Source organism: Vespa mandarinia, chromosome 3 (assembly GCF_050613455.1).
Source record: "Vespa mandarinia isolate Hongniang chromosome 3, ASM5061345v1, whole genome shotgun sequence".
Lineage (NCBI taxonomy): Eukaryota > Metazoa > Arthropoda > Insecta > Hymenoptera > Vespidae > Vespa > Vespa mandarinia.
The window spans coordinates 12,623,764-12,648,446 of NC_140812.1; the positions used below are offsets into that span (position 1 = coordinate 12,623,764).

Genomic DNA, 24,683 nt, shown 5'->3' on the forward strand with positions numbered 1-24,683 from the left:
ATATTTAGCAGATATTTATTTTTCAAACAGTCGTCCCTTCGACCCTCCATCTTTCTCTCTCGTTCATCTTTCTTTCTTCTTTCTTCTTCTCGTAACGGCGCGCGCTTTGCCTCACATTTTCGCATTTAACTTTGACGTTCGTTGAAATTAGCATCCCATTCTGTAGCGCTTGAACGCGACACGGAGTACCATTGGCAGAAGCAGGTAAACAACAAGCGCGTGCCTATATACGTAGGACGAGCGCGCGTGTATGTACACGCAGGTACTTTATAGACCGTTCGTACTCCGTTAGCAGGATGGGATACGAGCCATGAATTACAAACGTTGTCTCTCGTGTACGAACCACCGTCGAATTATTCGCAAAGCACGAAATGCTTGAGAGAGCTTCGCAGGAAAAACGCTCCTCTCGCTTTCTCCCTTCCACTATTTATTTTCGATTCCCTTTTAACAGTGACCTTCTAACGTTTTCCCTTATCCTCTTCGCTTCATCGAAACTGTCTTTCCGAATTTTCAAACACCGACAATAGATTTTTCTCGAAAATACAAATAAATGGAACTATGCGCTTAAACAGTTTCAAAGAGAGAGAGAGAGAGAGAGAGAGAGAGAGAGAGAGAGGGGGGGGGTGTGGAGGTCAGAAGGAAAGATATATTCTTACCAGGTGCGCTGTATTCGGCCTTCGATCAGAGTAAAAGGCAGTAAATATAGCCTCCTATCGACGTATGCACCGCGAACACGGTCGCTCGTGCTCCGGCATTTACTCGGATGCCTGTAGAAATTAGTATCACGCTCGGTTATAATTCTACAGCTGGTAAGCACGTAGCCAAGTTGTGCGCGGACGCGCATGTAAGCGTTCGATTACAGACTCTCAGTGTACCTTGTTTCGCGATAGTATACGGATCCGCCTGAATTATAACGTTTTCCGTATACGAATAGGTACGTATACGTAAGTATACGCGCGCACACACATATGTATGTATGTTTGTATATATGTAGGTCATATAAATCCAGCGCGCTCTTATACGGAGAGAAGAAATGGTAGGTAAGAAAGTAACTCGAAAACTGGAAGGAAGAAAAATAAGAAAATCGATGTATGCGCAAATGATCATCGAAGGAAAAGTCGTACGATTTCGCTGTACAACGAGAGATAGAAATAATATATTCGAGATTACGTGCAAGGTCGAGCCTTTTTCCGTCGAGTCAACATCCATTCATCATTTTATACGTATTATAGATATTATTGAGTCGCGCATTGAGTCTTATCACGAGACTTTGTTTGTTCGCGCCCTTTTGTAAAGACGAAAAAAAGCAAATAAAAAAGAGAAAGATGGAAAACGAGCAACGAGATCGTCCGCAGTTCATTGTCGATATGCCAACGCGTCCGGTTAATTTCCTCTCTCCGGAATGACAGATCGAGGGACAAACCGAACGGACTGCGCGACGGTCGAAGCAATTTTATCGAATAACACGCAGAGAGTAACGGTACTGTTCACGGTCTGTCCCTTTGCCCGTCAGGGCAGTTATTTCCTTTTTTCAGAGCGACACCCTTCCTTCTTCGTCTCCTTCCTTCCACCGAGATCTCGTATCTCGGTTTGAATTAACGACGATGCGACCGTAAATGTAACACCCTCGCATTAAATTGCGCCCAGATAGTTCCTTGATTACAGGAGAGAAAGGAAGAGAAGGAGAGACTGGCTCTCGTTATCGACGCTCGCAGCTTTCTTCTTTACCAACGCTAGAAACTGATTGCTTGCCGCGTCTGACCGATAACCGGCTCTTACCACTTAGTACGATAGATTTCGTTATGAAATTGATGAATGACGGATTAGATTCGAAAAAGAAGAAAAAAAAGGTGAAAAAAAAAAAAGAAAAAAAAAAAAAAAAAAAAAAAAAAAAAAAAAAACGTTCGCGCGCAACCGAGTTCCGGTACACGCGGAAACGTGTACGTTGCTAATAAATTAGGGAAGTAGCAGCAGCTGCAGTTTACTCGGTCTACCTTTGTTAAATGAGAAAACTTACCTTTGCAGGCAGTTTCGTGCAAATCCACCTATCCGACTGTCGAGAAACTCGGGTAATAAATTTTCGTATTCACAGCGTTGAACAAAAATCGAGCCACGCATACGACATGTAACCAGGTGTGACGAACCGCAAAACCGCGTCTCGCGAGGAAGCGGAACGATAAATTTTCGGTACGTCGGTTTACCGCGGAGTCTCATGTTGGCGAACGAACAAGAAACGTATAAAGACGTTGCCTTTGATGAGAATGAATTAAACGAGACTGGATCCGATACGTCGTAATAGAAACGAGGAAAAGAAAGTTTTCTCTTGGAAAGATTTATTCCCGAGCGATAAACAAAATAAAAGAATATAATTCAAAGTGGCTTTTTTATTCGTAACGCGACTATGAAAATTTCCTCGAGCGAGCGTGGGAGAATTTTTGTCAGAAAAGAAAAGTTACGTCATGCTTCGGCTGATTTCAGACTCGGAGCTTTAGAAAGTCGAAGGGGAAAGCTTATTTGGGAAAGCTCTCGAGCAAAGAGCCAGCTGCCGTTAAACGCAATGAAACGATGCACGCGTTCGAAGCTAATACATCGTTAAGATATCGTCACTTCTGCGGTATACATACAAACAACGCTCTACTAGTGTGTAAGACAAGAAACAAGAACTGTCCTCGAGTCATGAAAGGTAAACATAGTTTGGCCCGTTTTTCTTCTATTTTCTCTTCGTCGTTTGTCCTTCCTCTTCTCGTGATTTTACGTAAACGTTTCCACGTCGCGTTAAAAAAAAAAATGCAACGTGTATATATACATATATACACACATATCTTGACCGTGTTGAATTCTTGGCCAAGAAAGAGAGGAACATTTTTTCGTATATCGCTGGAAGCATTTTAAAAAAATGAACGACGCGACTAAAGAAAAGGAAGACCAACAAAGGCGATTCCTTCGTATCGTACGATGTAATGTACACGAAGAAGATATTATGTAATCTATTCTATTCTATAGAGCGGGAGAGAGAGAGAGAGAGAGAGAGAGAGAGAGAGAGAGAGAGAGAGAGAGAGAAAGAGAGAGAAAGAGCAAGGAGACGTATAAACGTCGATCATTGATACAGGCAAGAGTACCGATACACGCATACACGAATATAGAGGACGCGTTTACGTAGGATGACATCGTATCTCGCATATAAGCACAAAGTTACTCGACCCATTTTCTAACAATGCCGTTCGTTTATTATTAGATACGGAGACTTTGATACTCACTGTCGGCCCAGACACACCGGCGGAACAAAGACGAGCCGTAGCGGTGTTCAACGCGACGACTACGAGAGAGCACGCGAGTATCGTCAATGGCACGAGAGAAAGAGAGAGAGAGAGAGAGAGAGAGAGAGAGAGAGAGAGAGAGAGAGAGAGAGAGAGAGAGTCAACGTTGTTGGTTGCATTCACAGAACGAAAGAGAGAAAAAGAGATAGATAGAGGAAGGAGACATCCATCCAGAGTACGTGCCGATGCGGTTGCCCCGGCAACGCCGGTAGATCGTATCCGATTTCTTCGCTTTCCTCTCCCACGTTGGGGAATCGGCATTATGCGCGAATCGTGACACTTTTCTCGTTAAGAACGTAACTTGCTTCTAGGACATTGAGATATAAGTTCGCGGAAAGCAAGGAGAGCAAATTTTCAGGACAGGTTGCGCCGGTTACGAATCGAAAAACGAATCTTTTTTTTCGGTAGTCGACTAGGATCGATTCGGTCGATTGGGACACGTACTAGGATCGAGAGGACTCCGAGAGAAAAGAAAGTCGGTATTTACCGATGGTGAATGCGGTAAGGAAGGAATAAGCCACGAGCAAATACGTTTCCTCGTCTTTGCCAGTCGGTGGGAGGATCAAGAAGGGCTGAGCACGTCGTAAGCGAAATTCTGTTAGAGTTTGTTAGACGCGTTTCTTCCGCGGCCACGATTCCAACTTTGGCCTTTTTACTTTTTTACGATGCCTCCGTGAATTCGACAACTCACCCTTTCTTTTTACGACGGCGACGACGGTGGCCTCGTCCTACGCCTTGAGCTCTCGAGACTTTTGCGCGCTCTTCCCTTTTTTCCTCGCTTCGTCCTTGCTCGATGATCGTCGGGCTTTATTGCTCTGAAAGCAAAAGGCAAAAGGGTAATTGAATCTCTCTATAAAATATCTCCTTCTCCGATCTACGCGAGAATATTTGAATTTCTCTCTCTCTCTCTCTCTCTCTCTCTCTCTCTCTCTCTCTCTCTCTCTTTTCCCTTTCAAAAACTTGGATAATAGCCGAACGAGAGAGGTCGTCATTCGAATCCCACCCGATTGTAGTAGTCCAGATCTTCGCGAGGTACTTGCAATTTAAACGAAGGTCCGTAGCATTCCGGTGAGTCGAATGGAACGTTCGGAATCCTCGCAGGACTACTCGAACGACGTCATCCGTCGCTCTCGTAGACGAGCGAATTCAACGAGCTGGCTAATCGAAACCGCTTTTCCCAAGCTAACTACTTAACTCGAGAGAGCAATCCTTTGCCCTTTCCCCGTTCCTCGGCTCTCTATTTCTTTTTCATCATCTCTCTCTCTCTCTCTCTCTCTCTCTCTCTCTCTCTCTCTCTCTCTCTCTCTGTCTCTCCCTCTGCGCCACGCAACGCATCTGACCGAGTTCTATTGCTTTTTGTTACACTTTCCCTCGAACGAAAGATGCGTTGCGCGATTAGCGCGTTTCTAATCGCGCGCTTATTCATTAATAAGAAAAGTCCGAATCTTGTCGCCCGATCGAAAATATATACGTAACGTGGTGAGTCAGAGAGGACGATCGCGTGACCCAAGCGAGATAATAAAAATGTCCCAACAGTTCCTTTTTTCACCTCGTACCTTGACGGATTATCTATCGCTAACGGTATCGAGTGATGCATTATAGCTCGCAGGTTCCCGTCGGTCCGTGTACTTTACAGATTATCGTTCGTCCATTGAAAACTCTTCGATTAAACTCATCGGTTCGATCGATTTGATTAATTAAATAATCAAGTCCGCAACCACGATACGATCGAGATTAAACGACACGTTCCACCCATTGATCGTTATCCCAAATAATACCGCATTTCACTTAATGCCCGACGAACGTTCGATGAAAATAAAGGCGACGATTCAAACAAGATAGAAAACTAGACCAATATTTAATATTCACTGTTAATTTCGTCAACGGATGTACATTTATCCATGTAGACAAATTAATCGTCTATCTGTGTGACAAATAATTCTCTCTTTATCTCTCTAACTCCCTCGCAACTTTATTCTCGTCATTTCGGACGAGCGATCTTTGCTGGAGTTTCGTTGAAAATAAGAAGAATTATTTCTCTTGTAGCTACGCGTTCGCCTTCTCGCGAACAAAGTATCGAATGTATGTAACTCGATATATATATATATATATATACACTCTGAAATACACGCAAGCGGTCGCGCCGGATTTAAGCGCGCGGCTTTCAAAAGCTCCTGGAGCTTTTACGAGTTCGGTACGTTGCGTCGTCAAAAAGAGCTCTGCGAGAGAGGGACACGGATACCACCCGTTGTCGTCTCTTTTCGCATACGACGTCGTCCATTCAACCCTGACACAGCAAAGGGACTATTTCGCGTTCTCGAAATGGCTGCGTATAAAGCAACGTGGCGTGGCTTGCGCTTTACTCGACAATTCCATAGTTTTCTTCTTCTTCGTAGCGAACGCTGGAAATAAATTGTTCGATCTGGGTGGACGGTAAAAGGCTTAAGAATTGGTTACAACGCCATCACGAGAAAATATAAGAGAATTCGAAGCAACATTTTTTTATATACTTTTGTTCCCACGTTACGCTTCTCTCTGGCTCTCGTACGCATCATGTTGCATCGATTTTCGTCCCACGCCACTATGACGACGACGACGACGACGACGACGACGAGGATGCCGACAGATCGGCGCGAGTCCCTCGTATTTTATGGCAGAGGGAGAAGAAGAAGGAGGCGAACTTCATGGAGATATAACCTCGTCGGCCCTGCGAATAAACCGATTCTTACTCCTTTCGCTGCGAACCGCAGAAAGGAGAAATAATATTTCTCGCGTTATCGTCTGAATCGATCTCTCTTACGAAAGTAGCAGTCGTATACTATGCGTATCAATGAGATGGGGTTCCATCGCGTCGATAAAATCGATCGCTTTGAATTAACGTAAATATCCTCTTATTTATAGTATCTCCAGATATTTAAAAGTAAAAATGCTCAAGAACTCTCCTTTTTCGAGAAAAGCCTGTTTTTTGGCGACCTGGAGAATCTCCGCCGCTCAAGAGCCTTTCTATGATAAAGCGAAAGGAAAAGGGACGAATAGAAGCGAGCGACGTTGTAGAAACAATGCGAGAAGCGTTGCCTCGGGTTACTCGTAGTATGCGCGGATCAACGACGTTGCACTGATGAAGTTAAGTGGCCGGTCGGTGCCAGCCTAATTAAGTTAGTTAGTTTGGAGGTTAGCGTTGCAAGAGAGAGAGAGAGAGAGAGAGAGAGAGAGAGAGAGAGAGAGAGAGAGAGAGAGAAAAGGTGGGGGTCACATTAACTTGCTGGACGCCCAGAATGTGGGAAATGTTATTTACGACGTTCTCGAACGACACACGGTGGTATCCGAACAGCTAGGCAACCTGAGACTAGTAGATATTATTCTACGCTTATATTCCCCAAAGAAAAGGAAATGAAGCTCGATGCTTTATTACAGTCTTTCAAAGTTAACTCGTTGGTTCCGTCAACGAATCGATGCTCTACAAATACCAATGTAAATCTAATCGCTACTTTCCTTTTATCCGATTTCTTATTTGAATTTAAGTTTTTACAATCTTTTTTTGATTGCATCGAAAATTTCTTCGATAAATTTTTACACTTTACAGAAGGGAGAGGGGAGAGAGAGAATATAAGAAAAATGAGTTTACGTGTAATTAAACGTATCAACCGAACGAGAAACTCGTTTCCGACGTAACAATTACGTTGGAAAAGAGCCAAATTCGTGGGAACCGGTTCGGATCGACCGAAAGTGGACCATACGGTATACATATGCGCATAACGTGGAGGTAATGTAGTTAAACGCACAAGACCAATTCGAACGTCAAAATAACGTCGATTTTTTTTTTTTTTTTTTTTTTTTAACGAACGAAAAAGAGAGAAGGCCTGAGATTTGCTGACGATGCAAAGGGGAGGAGGAAGATCTACGGTTAGAGCTCCTACGAGCGACCTCCGATATTTGTCAGAAAAATCCCCCAAGACCCGAGCTGTCACAGGTTGGATAGCAACGTGCAAGCCGCAGGGTGCTTTTCCCACTCTCGGTGCATCCCCTCGAGACTTCTTCAATTTACCCTCTTCTTTCATTTTAATCCACCTCTCGTGTCGGTGCACCACTCTCTCTGAATGCATATGCATGTCGTTTCCATGCGCGCGCACATATCCAAGCGTAACGTCGTAGTGACAAATCGAAAGAAGACCTTCGTAGGAAGAGCTTCTCCTTCCTCTTTCTTCGACGAGACGCAACCCTGTCCTGACCTTCCCTTCGTCTGACTATCACCCTTTTTCTTTCTCCCGTTTCGTCTGGCATAACGCGTAGCATAAAGTAGCCGTTCGCGTATTATAATACGTAGTTTTTCAAAAGAACCTTGATTTCGGTGCAACGTTACGTTCAACTTTTTTTTTTCTATTTGTACAAAAGAGGAACGAAATTTTTTCTCGTTTATTTATCTCGTATATAACAGGAGGTATTTATAAATATAGTTCTCGTATACTCCTTTTCTACATGAGAAAACATCATGTAGTACCTTAGATATATTCTATGGTAAAGTATTCAAAGTCGAGAAGAGTCATTTGAATTCGACTTTAAAGCGAATCAAGTTATAGTTTCGAAACGATGCGCAAAATCCCTACAACAACAAGAAGAACAACGCGACGGTGGATTTTCGTTCGTGCGAAAGTCCCGAGAAGGCGACAGGTGCTGCAGTCGTTTATGGTACGTCGCGACGGTTTTAGCTCGCAACGTGCGAAGAAAACCATAGATATAACGAGATTCCATAAACTTCGACGTAAGAGTCTTGGGAAATAACTACTGTACTATGAATCGTATTTATGTATGTGATTCTGCGACAAACGACACGCGACATGATTTATATTTGGCCGCGTATACCGGTGATATACGAATCGCTATTATGGAATCCGTTTCATGCGCTAATGTATCCGCATATGTTTCTACACGAATCTATAAGCACATTTCGTTTCAATTCCACGAGAGTACCCGAGGATATTTAATCGTGGTATGAAAAAGGCTAGAAGAAAATTCCCAGAGTCTCTCTCTCTCTGCGTGTTACTTTAAAAGCATACTCTTCGCAATTTTAATTCGATTCCATCCACAGCCCTTGTATCTATCCCCGAGACCGTTGCCAGCTCTTTGCTTCCCACTTTTCTATTTCATTTCGAGTCAAGAAATATACGTCCGAAGGTAGATTCGCGTAATGCCGATTCACAGGTTGCTCTTGCGGAAGAGAGACGGAGAAATGGAATTTTGGAATTCGATTGGAATTAGTTGCTCAGCGTAATACGGAAGCCAGCAACGAGGAACCGAACGAGAGCGCGTAGGATGGCTTAGATAGTTTGGTAGATAGGAGGACTCTTAATGAGCTCTTACCGACTATATAAAGTTGTAACTTTTATAGCCGCGAAAGACTTAATAAAGTTAATACGAGGATTAGAGTTTTCAACGCATGAGAGAACTCTCGGAATAATAATAATCCGAGATAAATACGAATAAATTGGAAGATCAAAGATTCGCGTATTACCTCAACTGAAAATCAACGTCCCTAGTGGTGATTAAGATGCCAGACAGGACGGGAAGTAGCTAATCAAAGATTAATCAAAGACTGTCCGACGACAATACAGGACGTGCCAAATATGTCTTGTCCCAACGGTAGCACGTTTCCATCGAGGAGTATCGGACTTCGTGCTTAGAATCGCTTCGAGTCTATCGCGTTAATCGACTCAACGAGATTAATGCAATTAATACGTGTCACCTTTTGTAAGATCAGCGCTCTTCCACCAGTTAAATTCTCTAACTGCTTCGAAAGGTACTGCATGTAGGTACATAAGCACATGCACCTATGCACATACGTACATACGTACGTACGTACGTACGTATATTTTACAATACCGTACGTCTTTCGAGCGCTATGCTCGCGAACCGGTTTCCAATGGCATTTAAACGTTCACGTTCGCGTAACCGTAAATGGTCAGAGATCGCGCGACTAACAATAACTCTTACGACAAATTAACGGTCCTCTTATCGGCCTTTTTTTCTCCTGCCTCTACGAAACGCGCGTCGTCCTAGATGCAACGTAACGAGCTGCTACTGGATATTAATGAACGAGAGATAGGCGTATGTCTATGCGGATAGAAGCGAGCGCAAGTGTTTCGAGAGGAGACGCGATTTCTCTCTTTTCGCGTACCTGCCACTGTCGCGCTGCTTACCTTTCGATCGTAAATCTCCTCGTCGAAGGATTATTTTTCTTCTTTTCGACGTTTATTTCCTTCCTCCTCTCCTCTTTACGCAACAAACCACGGTAGGAGGGAGGGGAAGAGAGAGAGAGGGAGAGAGAGAGAGAGAGAGAGAGAGAAGAATCGCAAATGGTTCTTTTCGAAACAAAAGTGGTTCATTAGCACGTACGCTCGTCGTTCCTTGTGATTTACGATGTGACGTCCACAGCGCGATAAGTAGTTACATCCGACTCTGGACGGACCAGATAAGAGGCCATCCGCCAGTATTAATTATATTCTTCCTTCGTTGCAACTGAATGATGAAAATGCAAAGTCAACGTATATTATGCGTATAGGTGTATAAAGCGAACAGATGTAAAGAAAGAAAAAAAAAAAATTCGAAGGGCGAGGAAAAAAGACAAAAGGATGATGGAATTTGGCTTTCGCGGGGGAGATGCGTTTTACGCTTCTTTTCTGAGAGAGTCGTCCGGTTGGATTACGAGGTCGTCCGGTTTCGAATTAAAATGTAATTTTGTGAAAGGCGCCGGTGTTGGTACGCTACGCGATATCCTGGTGGTGATGGTGGTAGTGGTTGTGACGGGTTGCAACGAATGGCACACACGATGACTGTCGCGACGAAGAAAAGAGCACTAAAAACTGGCTGGCTGCTGCCTGCTGGAAAGGAGTACGGGAGCGGAAAACTCTGAAAAGCTCGCGAGCCCGGGGCTCCGCCGAGGCGCGACTTCGTTCGCCGAGTCTCTCTCTCGGCCCTGTACTTGCCTACCACTCCCCCCTCCTCCTCCACTGCCGCACTACTCTGCTGCTGTGCTTGCTGCTAACCGACCGTTAATAACCGAGCGACGATGAATTTTGTTGCTAACTGGATTTCCGCCTTCCGTTTTTCTTATCCGTTCGATCTCGTGTGGCAGGTCTCGAAATCACCCTATTCCCGTACCTATCTTCTTTGCACGACGGAGTCTTTTACGCGTGTCTAGAAATAACCTCAAGCTCGAGTTAACGAGATACCGTACAAGATATTGTCTGCTTTAATACAATTAGTTGAAAAACGATGTAATCTTGTACCATTTCGCGGAATCCGTGGTCTAAAAACGGCTCGCTTCCTATTTCCTGCACGCGTCAAGTCGAAGACGTAACGGTCGTAAAACGAGCTTCCAGATGAGAATCTTGGACTATACGGGACGGAAAAAAAACAAGATGAAAAAGAGAGACAGAGAGAAAAGAAAACCAGGTCGTTAAGCGTTTTTCGATGGCATCGCGATCTCCGTCCGTCCGTCCGACCCCCCCCCTCTCTCTCTCTCTCTGGACCATTCGTTTCTCTTTTTGTCGCACCTCGCTTGCTTTTCCTTCTTTGTCGACTTTTTGCTTGTGACGAGCTGGTCGAGTATCACGCAGTACGGTTAACGATTTTGCGCGATAATTCGCACGACGACGACGTTCTCCACACACACACACACACAAACACACACACGCGCGCGCGCGCGAAAAGGAGAAGGGGATATAGCCAGGCTATATATATGTGCGTGCACGCGAGAAGCAGAGATAGAGAGCCTTCTTTTGGAAAAGGTCGAGGCTATCTTATTAAAGCTGCGGTATATATCTTTACGGTGCCTCGAAGCTTTTACCCTCTCCTTTATTCGCGAAAATTTGAATATATATTGATGTTTAGCATACCAACTCGTACGGATCGTTGAAATAATTCCAACTACTTCTGGACGCAAAAACGATACGTTTACGTAATCTAATAAATGTTCCAATGTCGAGCGTGATTGAAATCGAACGAAATTACGTTATTCTTGTTCATTGGGTCGATAAAAGACGGCTCTTGAGGTAAAATCGCGAGTTATAGCAGGTGCGAGATGTGTTAAAAGCGTCTAATAGGCGCGCGAAGCATTATAAAGCGTCTCGTAGAGTGCTACCAACGCTGGAATGAATTTTTCTTCGTGGTACGAAGCCACTTGGTTGAAATTTTAAAAGCAATTACCCACTCTTGAAAGCCGGCGAGAATTCTTACGAACGTTTGGACACGCTCTAGCTTTTTCTTTTCCCTTTTCTCTTCTTTCTTCTAACGCCGTTCAAAGAATAACCGTTCCTTATACCAGCGCTTAGGAAAAGGTAACGAAGGGAGCTCCTCGCTATTCGATCGAGTTTCGAATTATTTCGAATACCATGCCTTTAGCCGGCTACGAAGAGCTTTTTCGATCGACCCACAATATCTCTCGTTGTATCGCGTGCCTACGTCGAGTACAAAGCAAATAAAATTTATCCCCTCAAAAGATTCTTGCCGATGGTAGATATTGGACGCGGGCTAGACGTTTTCTTCTCTCTTCCTTTCATTTCCAAAGTGCGCAATATCGTTTGCACATGGAATCGAAGAGATAAAGACTCCGACGGAGAGTACAATGAGGATGCAAAAAGTGCCCTTGAAACTCGCGCGCGCGTGTATATATGTATGTATGTATGTATGTATGTATATATGTATGTATTTATTTATGTTCGCTTTCTTTTCTTCAGTTGGTACGGATAAACAAGATAATATTGTTCCATTTATCGAAGACGAAGAGACTCAATACCATCTTTTCACAACGGATAGAAAAATATGGTCGAACCAAAAGGCAATGGCCACACGATCGAACATAATATCTCGAGGCCATTCTCCTCACGAATCGCAAATTAGCGACAGCGAAGCGAAATTCTTAAAATTTTACGAAGAGAAGAAGACTTCCGTTCGACTCTTTCCCAAAGAGTTGGCCCTCCCTTTTCTTTTATTTCTCTCTCTCTTTCTTTCTTTTTTCTTTATCCCTCCGTAGATTCGGATCCACGTAAGCGTCGAATCGAACGAATATAACGTGCGTCCTCGTTAGTCGAGTTTCTTTTTTCTTTTGTTCCGTTGTTTGGAACCGGATGAAGTGAGAAGAGATCTCACGGAGGGACGGTGAAGAGGGATAGGGGCTTTCTGCTCGACGATATCGTGCGAACGAGCTGTCGTTCGCACCGACGCGCGTAGCCCATCTTTCCGAGAGATTTCAATTTACTTGGCGAAATCGTGACATAGTTTTGATGCCGGAAAAATGCCGTGCGAGATTGGAAAAGGTATAAAATTAGAAGCGAGCGTCGTTAAGGAAGAACCAAAGGGTAATCAATTATCGGAACGATGGGCCGCGGAATCTGGGTGGAGCCGTCGTCGCACGGGACCGGACGTTTCGAGGACGTGGCCTTAATAATGCCTGAGAACGAAGAAAGTCGAGAAGAGAACGATAAGGCGAAAAAGCTTTATGCCGAGCTATCTTCGCGGACACAGCAGAGATGCGAGAGAGCGTGCCGTTAAACGCATTAAAAGCATAAATAAGAATTTCAGAGAGGATCGTCGGGCAGCGACGGGACGAAGCCGCAAATGGTCCTTTTAACGATACCCAGGTGTTTCTCGGCGCGGATACGCACGCGCATCTTTCTCTCTCTCTCTCTCTCTCTCTCTCTCTCTCTCTCTCTCTCTCTCTCTCTTACCTTTACCGATTTCGTTAGGAAAATACGAAAGACTCGCCAAAACTACTCCACCCTCCTTCTCCGTGCAATTATGCTAATGCGTTTCGACTTTCATTCGATTTTACGCTTGTAATTTAATCCTCTTCGCGAGTTCGTTTCCCAAATCTTCGACCCGCTAACGCTTTACATTACTTTTCTTCCTCACGAGTAATTTGAAAAATCCTTTCTCGATATTTATGAACGAGTCGGCGAAAAAAAAGAAAGATCGAAAGTAACCCTACGCATTATTAAGTCTCTCGAGCGAGATTATCGATAGCTCAGTGTGCGGATGCATAACGCGATTTCGTAGATATAAGCTTTCGATCCAATACGTTCCAACATAGAAATCTGCAAAGTTAAGCGGATTGGAGAGCTCCGAAAGGATTGCCCGCCGCGCCAAATTTCGCCAACTTTTCGGAGCGTGCAATTTGTAATCCGATATATATATATATATATCGATCGAATGCACGGCGACTACAACACTCCTTTTCTCGTGACTTTGATCTTTATCCTGGCAACGGTCACGAGTTGTGGCCAAAGAGACGGCCATTTAACTCTCGCGTTTAATTGCCCATATTCCTCCTGACGGCAGTCTTTCTCTTTCGCTTAGTTGCCTGAAAACTTTCTCGTTCATGTGAAAATCTATAAACGAAGTTTCGTGGCCGAAAATAGTTTGCGACCTTCACCTCTAATTGCGGTCTCAAAGAGTCCTAATACGGGACATAAGGAACGAGGCAACCCCCTTGATAATTAGTCGTAACCCTAAACTCGGAGCGCGAGAGAGAAAAAAAGTTTTACCCTAATTATCTCGATTAAAGGGTAAGACTCTCGCTATCGCGAAACGTTAATCTCGTAAAAACGTTATCCTGACTCGGCAGGAGTGTAATTCGAACTCTCTCAATGGCAAACAAAATGCTCGCAAATATATAATACGTACATATCCGTAATGTACTATCTTACGTAGATACAATTTTTATCTTCGGTAATTCGGTATTTCCCGAATGATCATCGAATTTCACGTCGTCGCGTCGAACACGGATCCTTCCCTTTTTCTTTGTAGCTCGATCGATCGAGACAGAGATAAAATTTGGCATATCGTCTCCGAGTTTGGTATTCTTTTTTCAAGAGCAACGCAACGGGTCGATCGATGCGAAACGACGACGTTATTAACCGCCGACCGTATTAAATGGATAACGGAAGGTTTCGCCGCCGCAATCGAAAAACTAATTCTATCGAAGCTGCAACGACGAGGTGTGAGCTCTCGCTGATTCGAAAACTTTCCTAATCAAGCGTGCAGCTTTCAAAAACTCGGCTTTCAGCGAGTCGTCTCTCTCGTGCGATTACGCGGTGCAATTCCTTCTCAGTAGATGTCTCAAAGTTTCTCGGCACTTTTACGCACATTAGCAGAACCGTTCGCAGACTAGAAATTGAAAAGGAAAAATGGCGTCGCCGTGTTTCGAAATAAAAATTAGCCCTCTGCTTTTTCATCTAATAGTCGCGGCTGTCTTCTTCTCCTCCATTCGAGCCGCTCTCTTTGTCGACTAAAATCTTTGATATCTTTTTAAAGGGTATTGTTTCGAGACTGGAACGAAGGGGGGGAAGCGTCGGGTTAAAGTGGGCTTTCTCGTAGAACGCGAGATAAGGCAAAATGGGCAAGGGCATCCTCTTACCTAGTAGATGGGGGATAAGACCAGGATGATTCCGAGGGTGCGTTCGCATGGCACGGAATACGATTATCACGGTTACATTCGTACCTGAGATTTAATATCAAGAGGGGGATTTGCCGACAGAATCGCTTAAATTCGGATTACGAACGTTCGTTACGAAACGATCCAAATTCGGAGAAACATTCGCGAAAATAAAGTTATTTTTGCCGAGCGGCTAAACGGAAATGTGGCGGCGAATAACTTAGGAAAATCGTAGACTCGATTGGAAAACAAGTAATAAGAAGAGAGAGCGAGAAAGAGACGCAGGAAAGAGTCCAAGTGGAAGTGGAGCAGAAATGGAAGCTGAAAAGAAGAAGAGAAAGAAGAAGAGAAAGAAGAAGAGAAAGAAGAAGAGAAAGAAGAAGAGAAAGAAGAAGAGAAAGAAGAAGAGAAAGAAGAAGAGAAAGAAGAGAAAGAAGAGAAAGAAGAAAAGAATAGATACACATGGTGTATCGAAGTAGAGTTCACGCAGTAGAAATATACAAACGTGACAAAGGACAGAAGACCTGTATTGTACTCTCAACCGTCATTGTCCGCGGGCATGCAAACCTACGCGAAGCTTCCTCTGCATTCGCGAAACAAAGCCCTTCCGACGGGATCTGCCAACGGAGAATCCACAATTACATAGGGGGCCGCGTACCAAGCGCCGCTTCGTTCCTAAGAAGCACTAATTAACGAAGGATTTACTGGCGAAGAAACGCTCATGTATCGTCGATCGCGTTTTTCATCGATTATAAACAACGATGATTTTAATCGATCCTCCTAATCATCGATGCGGATCCTTTCTACTCCAACGAGGGGATCCGAGGGGATCGATTTAGCACCGTTAATGCCAAACCATAGACGGTATAATTACGTTTCTCTCTTGCCGTTGCCGCGTTAACGTTTCAACGATCGAACATATTTCGCAAAGACATTAATCATTCGGGTTTCGAACGTCGAACGCGACACGCTCAATGACCAAAAAAGGACGGAGGATGTGACATAAATCTCGCGAATCGGCTAAATTTCGCCACCTTTGATAATATTTATATGGCTCGATTTTTCCTCGATCGAACGACATAATTTACGAATTCGTTACGAACCACCAATGATATTGACTTTAAACGGATGGAGTTGTAAAGTTAAGAAGACGTCCGAAACGGCTTTTCTTTTTATTTTTCCCCATAAGACGAATCAAACCTTTTAATTTCTTCGAGTTCACGAACGCTCGACCCTTTCCTTCTCGTCGTCGTCGTCATCGTCGCCGTTGTCGATCCTCGTAGACGCGAGTACAATGCGATGACATCCCGGAAACAGATGTCGGATCGACGTGACGTTTTATCCGGGAGCTTCTTTGAATGGCACCTCGTTACTTCCGACATAGAGAGATCACTTATTTCTAAAAGCGATTGAAAAATGACGTACGTGAATACCAAGTACTACTTGTTCGATGTGACGTTCGAACGGTTCACGGTACATATTTTCAATGCTATGCGTACATACGTACGCTCATCATATGAATGATAATAATGACGCACTATAGCCAGTGGTCCATCTATCGAAAGGGTTAATACGACCAGGCAACCGCAAGACGTTGTAACGTTCTCAAGAGTTTACAAGACGAGTGCGACGGGAAGGGCCGAACGAACACGGTCATTATGCGGAACGGCGTACGTTATAAGCGTACGTGCACGTCGACCGCCGACGGACGCAAGGGCTTTTAATGAGTTCCGCCGATTGTTCTCGACGACGACGACGACGACGACGACGACGACGACAACGACGACGACGACGACGACGACGACGACGACGACGACGACGACGACGACGACGACGACGACGCGACGACAATTACCGAACCGAACAAGGGCCGGGGAGAAGCGTGGTAAGAAAAAAGAAAAAGATCCTTCGGAAATTGAAAAATACATATATTCGCGTTCATCCGTAATAATTAAAAATCGTTCCAGATGGTACAATTAATATCGAATAAATTACTGTACGAAATGTATTGCGATTGTAAGGAAAATAAGAGAGGAAACCGTAGCATAAGTGAAATCAAATTCGAGAAACTTTGAGATAGAAGGACAACGCATACAACTTTGCCGTTGAATATTCATCGAATATTATTGTGTCGAACGTTATCTCCGAGGCAAAGGAGGGGTAGAGAGTTAAAAAGACGACCCGAGACGTGACGACTTTCGAAGAGTTATTTTGGAAGTGGATCGCCTGATCCCTTCTTTTCATTTCTTTTCTCTCGAAAAGAAGACGAATTTTCGCGACGAGATCGGCCCTGCTGTTTTATGATCTTGCGAGATCGAAATTTCGACATTTCCAAGAGAAACGAAATAAAGGAAGAAGAGCTCTCCTCTTAAAGACGAGCGTGTCGCGAGAGCGAATTCGTTTATACCGTCGAGAGTACGTCTTAAATGTGCTACGTGAATTTACTGTCGAGATCCTTTCGATGTTCGGAAGGAAAAAAGCAGAAGACGTTTTGGCTCTTGCGCTCCGTCACGTTCGACTTCTTCTCCCGACGAGACGGACGAAGGAGGAAATCGTAAAAAAGAAAAAAAAAAAAAAAAAAAAAAAAAAGAAAAAAAGAATCTTTGGAGGATGAATTGGAGCTTATATAATTGTGATTCTCATTGAACTTGGATCGACCCGATATAATTCAATCTGTATTTCATTGCTGCTTCGCGAAGATCCTTTCAATTTGAATATGTACCTATGTATCTAAACCTTGTTTCCAACAAAACGACTTAGAAATTGACCAATTGGCAATTTTCTACAAATGATTTTGCGTGAATAAGATTGTGGAAATGAAAAGTAACTCGAGTCTGTTTTAGGAATCGTCATTTGTGAGATAGGGAAGCGAAAGAGAAGAGGGAGAGGAAGGTTCCATAATGCAGAGCACACCGCGTGTCATTTTTCCAGGGCAAAGTGGCTTCTCTCGTGGCTCGGCCAACTCGGGGTTGGCGAACGTGATACGTTGGCGAACGACTCTTGCCAAGGAAGAAGGAGCCCAGTCACGTTGGAAATAATGCTGGTAATACCGCCTAAGTATGCGTAAGGATTATCCCCGTGGACGAGGTTCGTGTTCTTGTCAAGAGATAGAGAAAGAAATAGAGATGGTACAACGAGGATGAATCATGCCGGGATTATTACCGACGATTTATACCGTGCGCTATCTATGTCCTACCTCTGTTCCCTAGTGCATTTTTCGACGAGGTAACGACGATTGAGGAGGGGAAGAGGGAACCAACGGATCCGATGTTTCGCGTACCGAACCTCGTCGTCTCGTAACTTTCGAGTACTGCGTCTCTCTCTCTCTCTCTCTCTCTCTCTCTCTCTCTCTCTCTCTCTCCTACGGCGAACGAGATCGCCGATCCGTGCGAAAGCAACGATATGCCCGTTGCTCCTTTACAAGGTCGTCATGCTGCACTCGTAAACGAGGTCACTCGAGATGACGCGAAATATTATTATAAAATGACAAGAAGCATTAAAAGTGTAGCGAGTGCCGATGAAAGGAAGAGAAAGGAAGAAAAAAGAAAAAGAAACGTCGGTGGCGTTAAACTCGCAAGACATTCGTTCTTAGATCGCATAGCGCGCGCGCGCGCGTTTTGAAAGCGGCGCCGTAGAACGCCCGAGGGATTTCGGATGTGTAAGCTTTAGGGGGCATGCTTTTTCTTTGTCTCTTTTTCTTTCTCTCTCTCTCTTCCTCTCTTCTTCTATTTTTTTTCTATAGGAACACTATTATCAAACGTCTAGACGACGAAGTCGAGAATACAAAAAGCGTCTACGTTTCGTGGCGTATCTCGATCAATGATACGAGAGAAATCGTTTCGAATAATACGACGGACGTCGCAAAAATAAATTCAACGAAACATTCGGAAACAATGTTTTTCTAATTCTTTTTTTTTTTTTTTTTTCCAAGAGACTTTTCGAACATCAATCCCGTTGAATCTCCGTAAATTGTTATTAGAGACGGAAAAATAATAACTACAGTAGCGGTTCCCTTCGCGAACGAACTTGTTCGATAATTGCAGTCTGGCGAGATAGAAGGGCGCCAAGTTCGAGTGGCAATTAGAAGGAATAACTCTCGAGTTTTTTTGTTCTTTTTCTTTTAATTTCGCTCTTCTTACCCGAATCGAAGTTACGATCTCTATGAAAGAGTGGCAACTGTCGGTCGACGAGGTTGTACGACTCGTAATACCTACGTCTAGATTCGCCGGTAAAGTAAATAGTAGAAATCGCTCGTAGCTGGGTAATTAAGCCGATTTATTATTTTAATTGGATCCTCTAATTGCCGGCTTAATTATTCATTGTCAAAAGACCTTCGACGTTTGTGCTTGCGACGAAAGAACCGAAAGAGGAAGAGAGAGAGAGAGAGAGAGAGAGAGAGAGAGAGAGAGCTTGAACTTTTCTATCGATAATCGATATGAGTGTGCTCGCACACGCGCGCGCATATACGCATTCTCACATACGCGTCGAACGTTTTCTTTCCATTCTCCGATCGATCGGAAACAGACTTTCCATTGTGCGGCGACTTTACGCGTGGAAAACAGCGCGCAAGAGCCGTATTAAATCTGCATTCAAAGTCGCCTACCTCGATATACATATTCTTCCTTACCTACGTATACCTATATTCTGGCATAGATACCAGAAAGACTCGTTGATAATAAGAGACGATAAAAGAGCGAGAGAGAGAGAGAGAGAGAGAATCGATCTTACTTTGTGCCGCGGCCCATCCTATCAACGACGAGTTTTGATAAATCGATGCGAATCGTCTGGATATGTGCGCGCGCTCCTATGTATAAGTAGAAAAAAAATTCTCCTCCTCGTGCGGGTCTACGCGACGAGCGCATATTGCGCACACATGGGGGTGGGGAGGAGGGGGCGCGCGCGCAGAGAGTTCGAGACATCCGGTACGATACCCCCGGATTATAATGGCCCTCTAGTTCGAGCCATTGTGTTCGAAGTTTACGACATTTCTGATGTCGCGCGTATACACGAGGTTTCACGGGGAGAACTTTGTTTTCGTGTAAATGTGTGCGCGTGTGCGACGATTAAAATACGACGCCAACGTGGCGTCTATGCGTAAAGATGTAAATGAATAATAAAATAAGATTGCAAACGATAGTCGAAAGATAACGGACGGACGGACGGACGGACGTTCATCTATGGTTCGTATTTTTCGTTTTCCCGCGTTTTATCTACTTATGAGATACAACGCTTTTGTATTTTTGCTCGGCCATTTAGGTAGGCAGTATTATTTGGCAAAATTTTAATAATCGCATATTCGTGTTTCTACCTACGGCAAATCTTGCGACGAGCAAACGCGGCCCTATGAAATTGCTTAACAGGATATCCTCCGTGCGCGATCCGTTGCGTGCGTGACGCGAAGCTTTAATAAGTACACGGATAAATTGTTTTCGTTGCTACACGTAGGAAATACAACACATTGCGATGATATCTCTTACCTATGCTCTTCCCTGTAGATAAATCTGAAAAACTTACTCGCGTATGTACATAACACACGTGATACACAATTGATCTATTATACGTGTCTAGTTGTTGGTAATACGTAAATATCTATATATAGGCGAAGAATTGGCGCGCTATAGGTACGCATCGAGAAAGAAAGTATAGAAGCGGCGTAACGATCGTACGAGAAGAAGACGTTCTGTAATTCACACGCGGCGCCGAGTACTTTTTCATTGGCCTCCCTCAAGAGCGATAAAACTTGAAAGCGAGAGGTTCGTCCCTGTGCTGTGCATGTATATATATATATATATATATATATGTATATACATGTATGTCCGCCAACGGAATATAACAGCCCCCCAGCCCGGAGTCACGCTCTCTTCGAAACATGAACTCCATATCGAACTTGTCGAGCATGTCGTCGACAGCTCGTCGTTTCTCCGATAACCAACAGCGACCTTTCAAATTCGAGAGCGTACGCTACCTCTAGAAGGAACGAAAACGATTTAATCGCCAATTTCGACAAAAATTCATTTCGAGTATATTTTTCGAAATAACTAATGCTCGTTTATCGCTCGTTTCCTCGAGGTAGGCGTCTTCTATTATCTTCATCTACTTACTTTTTGCCCAATAAAAATGATATCACATCTTCCGTCGCCTACGTTCGTTCTCAATCGACTTCCTCATTGTTAACGCGAACGAAAGTTTCTTTTGAACGTATCATCGCGAAGGTACGCTTTTTTTTTTTTTTTTTTTTTTTTTTTCTAGCATATCCTTTGTGTTTTTTGATCGACGATTAACATTTTCTGCGATTCGGTTTATAACGTTAGATAAAAGAAACAAATATTTCCGAATATCGCCGTCTTATCACGATTGTAAACTTTATAACAGGTATCTACTTTATACGCGCACATATTTCTCTGTGTACGTGCGAAGGAGATGTAGACACACGCGCGCATACGTACGTCCCAATGTTTAATTCATGACGACGCATTACTCATTCATCCGTCCTATCATACGGAAGGTACTTCCGAGAAGAATGCCGTAACAAGTTACCGAAGGCTCTCTCTCTCTCTCTCTCTCTCTCTCTCTCTCTCTCGCTCGCTCGCTTCCTTCGATTTTCAGATCGCACAGTAGGAACACATTCGAGTATGAATCGAAAAATCGTTAGCGCCTCTCGATGCCGGAGAACGCGCTCGTCCCTGGCAAAGAGACCCTGCGAACTTTGCCCTTTCCAACCAAGACTCGCTGAACCACCTTTCTCCCCGTCTGTCTCTCTTTCTCCTTCCGATACTCCCATGAGTATTGTTGGAAACGTCGTCGAGCATTCGCATTCCGCAATTGGCATGCCGATCGAAGCAAGCGTTTATACACATGCCGTCGAACATCGATCGATACTTTCGTTCGAATCGGACTCGAAAAGAAATAGATTTACGGAACAGTGATTTGGACGCGTGCGATTATGGCTCGTAATAATTCTTTCGCGAAGCGAAGCGAGAGAAGATCGCCTGCTACGGTATGACTAATATATTTCTATCGTTCTATTCAATTATTAAAGAAGAGTTTCGATTCGCGAGCGTAGGACAATTATCTCGACCTCTTCGATACCGATCTTCGAGGAACACAATAACCCTCTCGATTATTCTATACGGCTGACCAACGCGCGTTCTACTTCCAACCGGACGATCGACCCCAATTTCTTGATAGATCTCTTTGAGTAGTATCGTTGCGATAGACCTCTCGTCGCGCGTAAACACACATCCGTCGTCTATGGTTACGCGCTTAAAGAATCCTTCGTTCGACGACGTTGAGTATCGTCGAGTGGCGATGTATGAATTTTCCATTTAACGAATAGAGAAAGAAAAAAAGAAGGGAAAAGGATCGGAAGGATCGGTCGACTATTAAATTTCAAGTCGACTGCACCGTAATACTCGACAAAAATCCCGCGATACTGAGAGATTTAAAGGGACGTGAGCGGAGACGGAAAAATCTCCGTTCGCATACGCGTCCTCTCGTTATTACGTAACGTACAAATATCGTCAATTTTCGCGTGGCTAAGTTCCAGTTCTCGCTTTCTTACACAAAAGGGTAGAGTAGTTTGGGTTTCAGAATGAGGCTTGAAATAAAGCGCCACCCTGTAACGACGTGCACACTCGTGAACTGAATAATTCTCGAGCCCTCCGAACGACGATGTCGCAGATGCTGCAAATCGATACTACTCTCGCCCCTCCCTCCCTCCCTCCCTCCCTCTCTGTCTCTCACTCTCCTTTCCTATTTAGTGCACTTTACGTTTCAACGTCGAGCAGCTCTTCTTTTCCACCTCCATCTCCGCACTTTTTTTCTCGTCGTTGTTCTCCTTCTCGTAATACGTCGCTCGATAATATACGACCCGATTCGGTGAAAATCCTTTTTCGCGAGTTTCCACGTATCATTTCCACGAAGTTTTCGTAAAGTAGGTAAACGCGATAGATAGCTCGAAACTTTCCTTTCGAAAGAATCCTATCTTTAGTTTCTTTCTCTTTTATCTTTTTTTGCGATCGCACGAAATCGTCGTCATTTTCGAGATTATTTCGCAAAATCGCACCATTTCCAGCGATGACAACATCAGCAAGGAAAGGGAAATGGTAAACGAAATTTCGTCAAGAAGATGCAAGCTGGGAGATAACGACTTATTATTTTCTCGAGAACACGACGTTCTTCGTGACTTGGTCGAAGACTCCGAATTAACCGATAACGTTCGATATAACGAGAAGCATTCATATGCGTCTCTCTCTCTCTCTCTCTCACACACACACACACACACACATGCTTTATTCCACCCGTCACGAGCATCTGCGTCGATAATTTATGAGTTACTTCCCCCTCTGTTAGAATTTTATCACCCTTGAATGAAAGTTTCCGCTTTTATCGCCGGCTGTCCGAACAATTTCGCGTAAAAATGTAATCTTCGATTTGTCCAAAGAAGCCACGCATCTTTCGTATTCTATCTGCAGACGATATTCTTTTCTCTTTCTATTTCCTTTTCGTTTTATTTTTCTTTTTTTTTTTCCACTCGTTCATTTTGCGTGCATGGAAACAGCAACGACACACAACTCGAAGTTATTTCGTTTTCGCGTTCGCTGTTAAATAGAAATCTCCTTTAGACGCTATCCCAACGCCAGTTGACTCCTCTCGATCTCGATCCCTCTTATTCGTACGTTTTAACAATTATTATTATTACTATTATTATTATTATTATTATTATTATCATCATTGGACGATCCACGAGCGTACGTATCGCAGATTCTAATAAATATCGTGGAAAAAAAGGCGACGGCGGAACGCTACTCATCACAGCTGTTTTCACTTTGCGTGAAAATTATTCACAACTCGTATCAAGAGCGCGTATCTCCTTCTCTCAAGACTCAACCGCGATCTACGATTTTCATCCAAGATCGCGTTGTTCGGTCCATTACGCTCCTGCGATCTTTCTCGCGATCTTCGCCGGTTTCTAACCGAGAGCATTTCTACCGTGGTAAATCTTAAACGAACCGTGAATTATTTTTGATCGAACGGACGACGTTGTTCGCGTCGAATAGAAAATAAAAAAAAGTTACATTGACGAGGGTGATCATCGAGGAGTGGTCGAACGTAATCGATGAAAATAACGAAGGAACGAAGGTTTAAAGGAACAATTTTTCGATTCCAATTTGCGATTGCTTTTCACTCGACGATTCAATCTCGTTTTCATCCAAACGATCCGAAAATAACAAGGACAAGGTATGGCTCTGGTCAAAGTTTTAATTATCTTGATTAGATTTTAATCAAACGGAATAAAATGAAAAAGAGGCCGTCGCGTGAAACAACATCGGGCCTCGAAGAATGGGACGATTTCAAAGGAACAACTTTGATAATAAAGTTAGAAAGGATGATGACCCGTGTAAAAGCCAATAGATCGAAAATATCTATCCCGGTAATAGATTCGAACGACGGAAAACGAATCGGTTCGTTTCGCTCTCAAGCAATTTCTTACTCGTAGTAGCTCATTCTAACGAGTTCCGCGCGAAAGGGCATAAAAGCGTAGACGCATGAGCGTGCCTTTGGCCTCGATGACATAAGCACCAAGCATCACGCATCGCGCATCACGCATCACGTGTTACGATGGCTCCCCTCCGAGTCACGACGCGGGAGCGTAAAATTAACGCCAGGAATAACCGATTCTAACTTGGACCGCCACGAATACAAAAAAAACTCTACTCAGTTGGGCGAATTCTTGGCCGTAAAAGAGAGAATCGATTCGGAGAAATTCGGATGCGGCGCTTGATTAAAAAATCAAATTTCCAGCGACGCAACGAGATGACCCAACCCAGACGCGAAGGAAGAAAAGGAACACGTTGGGAGTCAACTATCCATGGAAAGGCGAGTTTCGTGACTGGACTACTTTGGCACATTGAATTTCCTTTCTAAAAGGGATAGAA

The 24,683-nt window shown here is 43.9% G+C and overlaps 2 protein-coding genes across 14 annotated transcripts in view; one reads left to right on the forward strand and one right to left on the reverse strand.

The window, feature by feature from the left end:
• Positions 1–24,683, reverse strand: part of LOC118450173 (uncharacterized) — a 45,327-nt gene that overhangs the window by 13,820 nt on the left and 6,824 nt on the right. For 11 of the 13 annotated variants that reach the window (XM_035885684.2, XM_035885674.2, XM_035885678.2 and 8 more), the window contains one exon: positions 4,009–4,132. The exons of 1 other annotated variant lie outside the window; for it this stretch is intronic. The gene's annotated coding sequence lies outside the window, so the exon portion shown is untranslated. Of the gene's footprint in view, positions 1–4,008; positions 4,133–9,707; positions 9,865–24,683 lie in introns of those variants that run through there. One more of the 13 variants, XM_085655867.1, reaches the window with a different exon arrangement.
• The window catches only part of LOC118450196 (uncharacterized), a 39,054-nt gene continuing 34,166 nt past the window's right edge, over positions 19,796–24,683 (forward strand). The window contains exon 1 of the mRNA XM_085655904.1: positions 19,796–19,925. Coding sequence (XP_085512030.1) covers positions 19,923–19,925 — 3 coding nt within the window. The 5' untranslated portion in view covers positions 19,796–19,922. The remainder of the gene's footprint in view (positions 19,926–24,683) is intronic.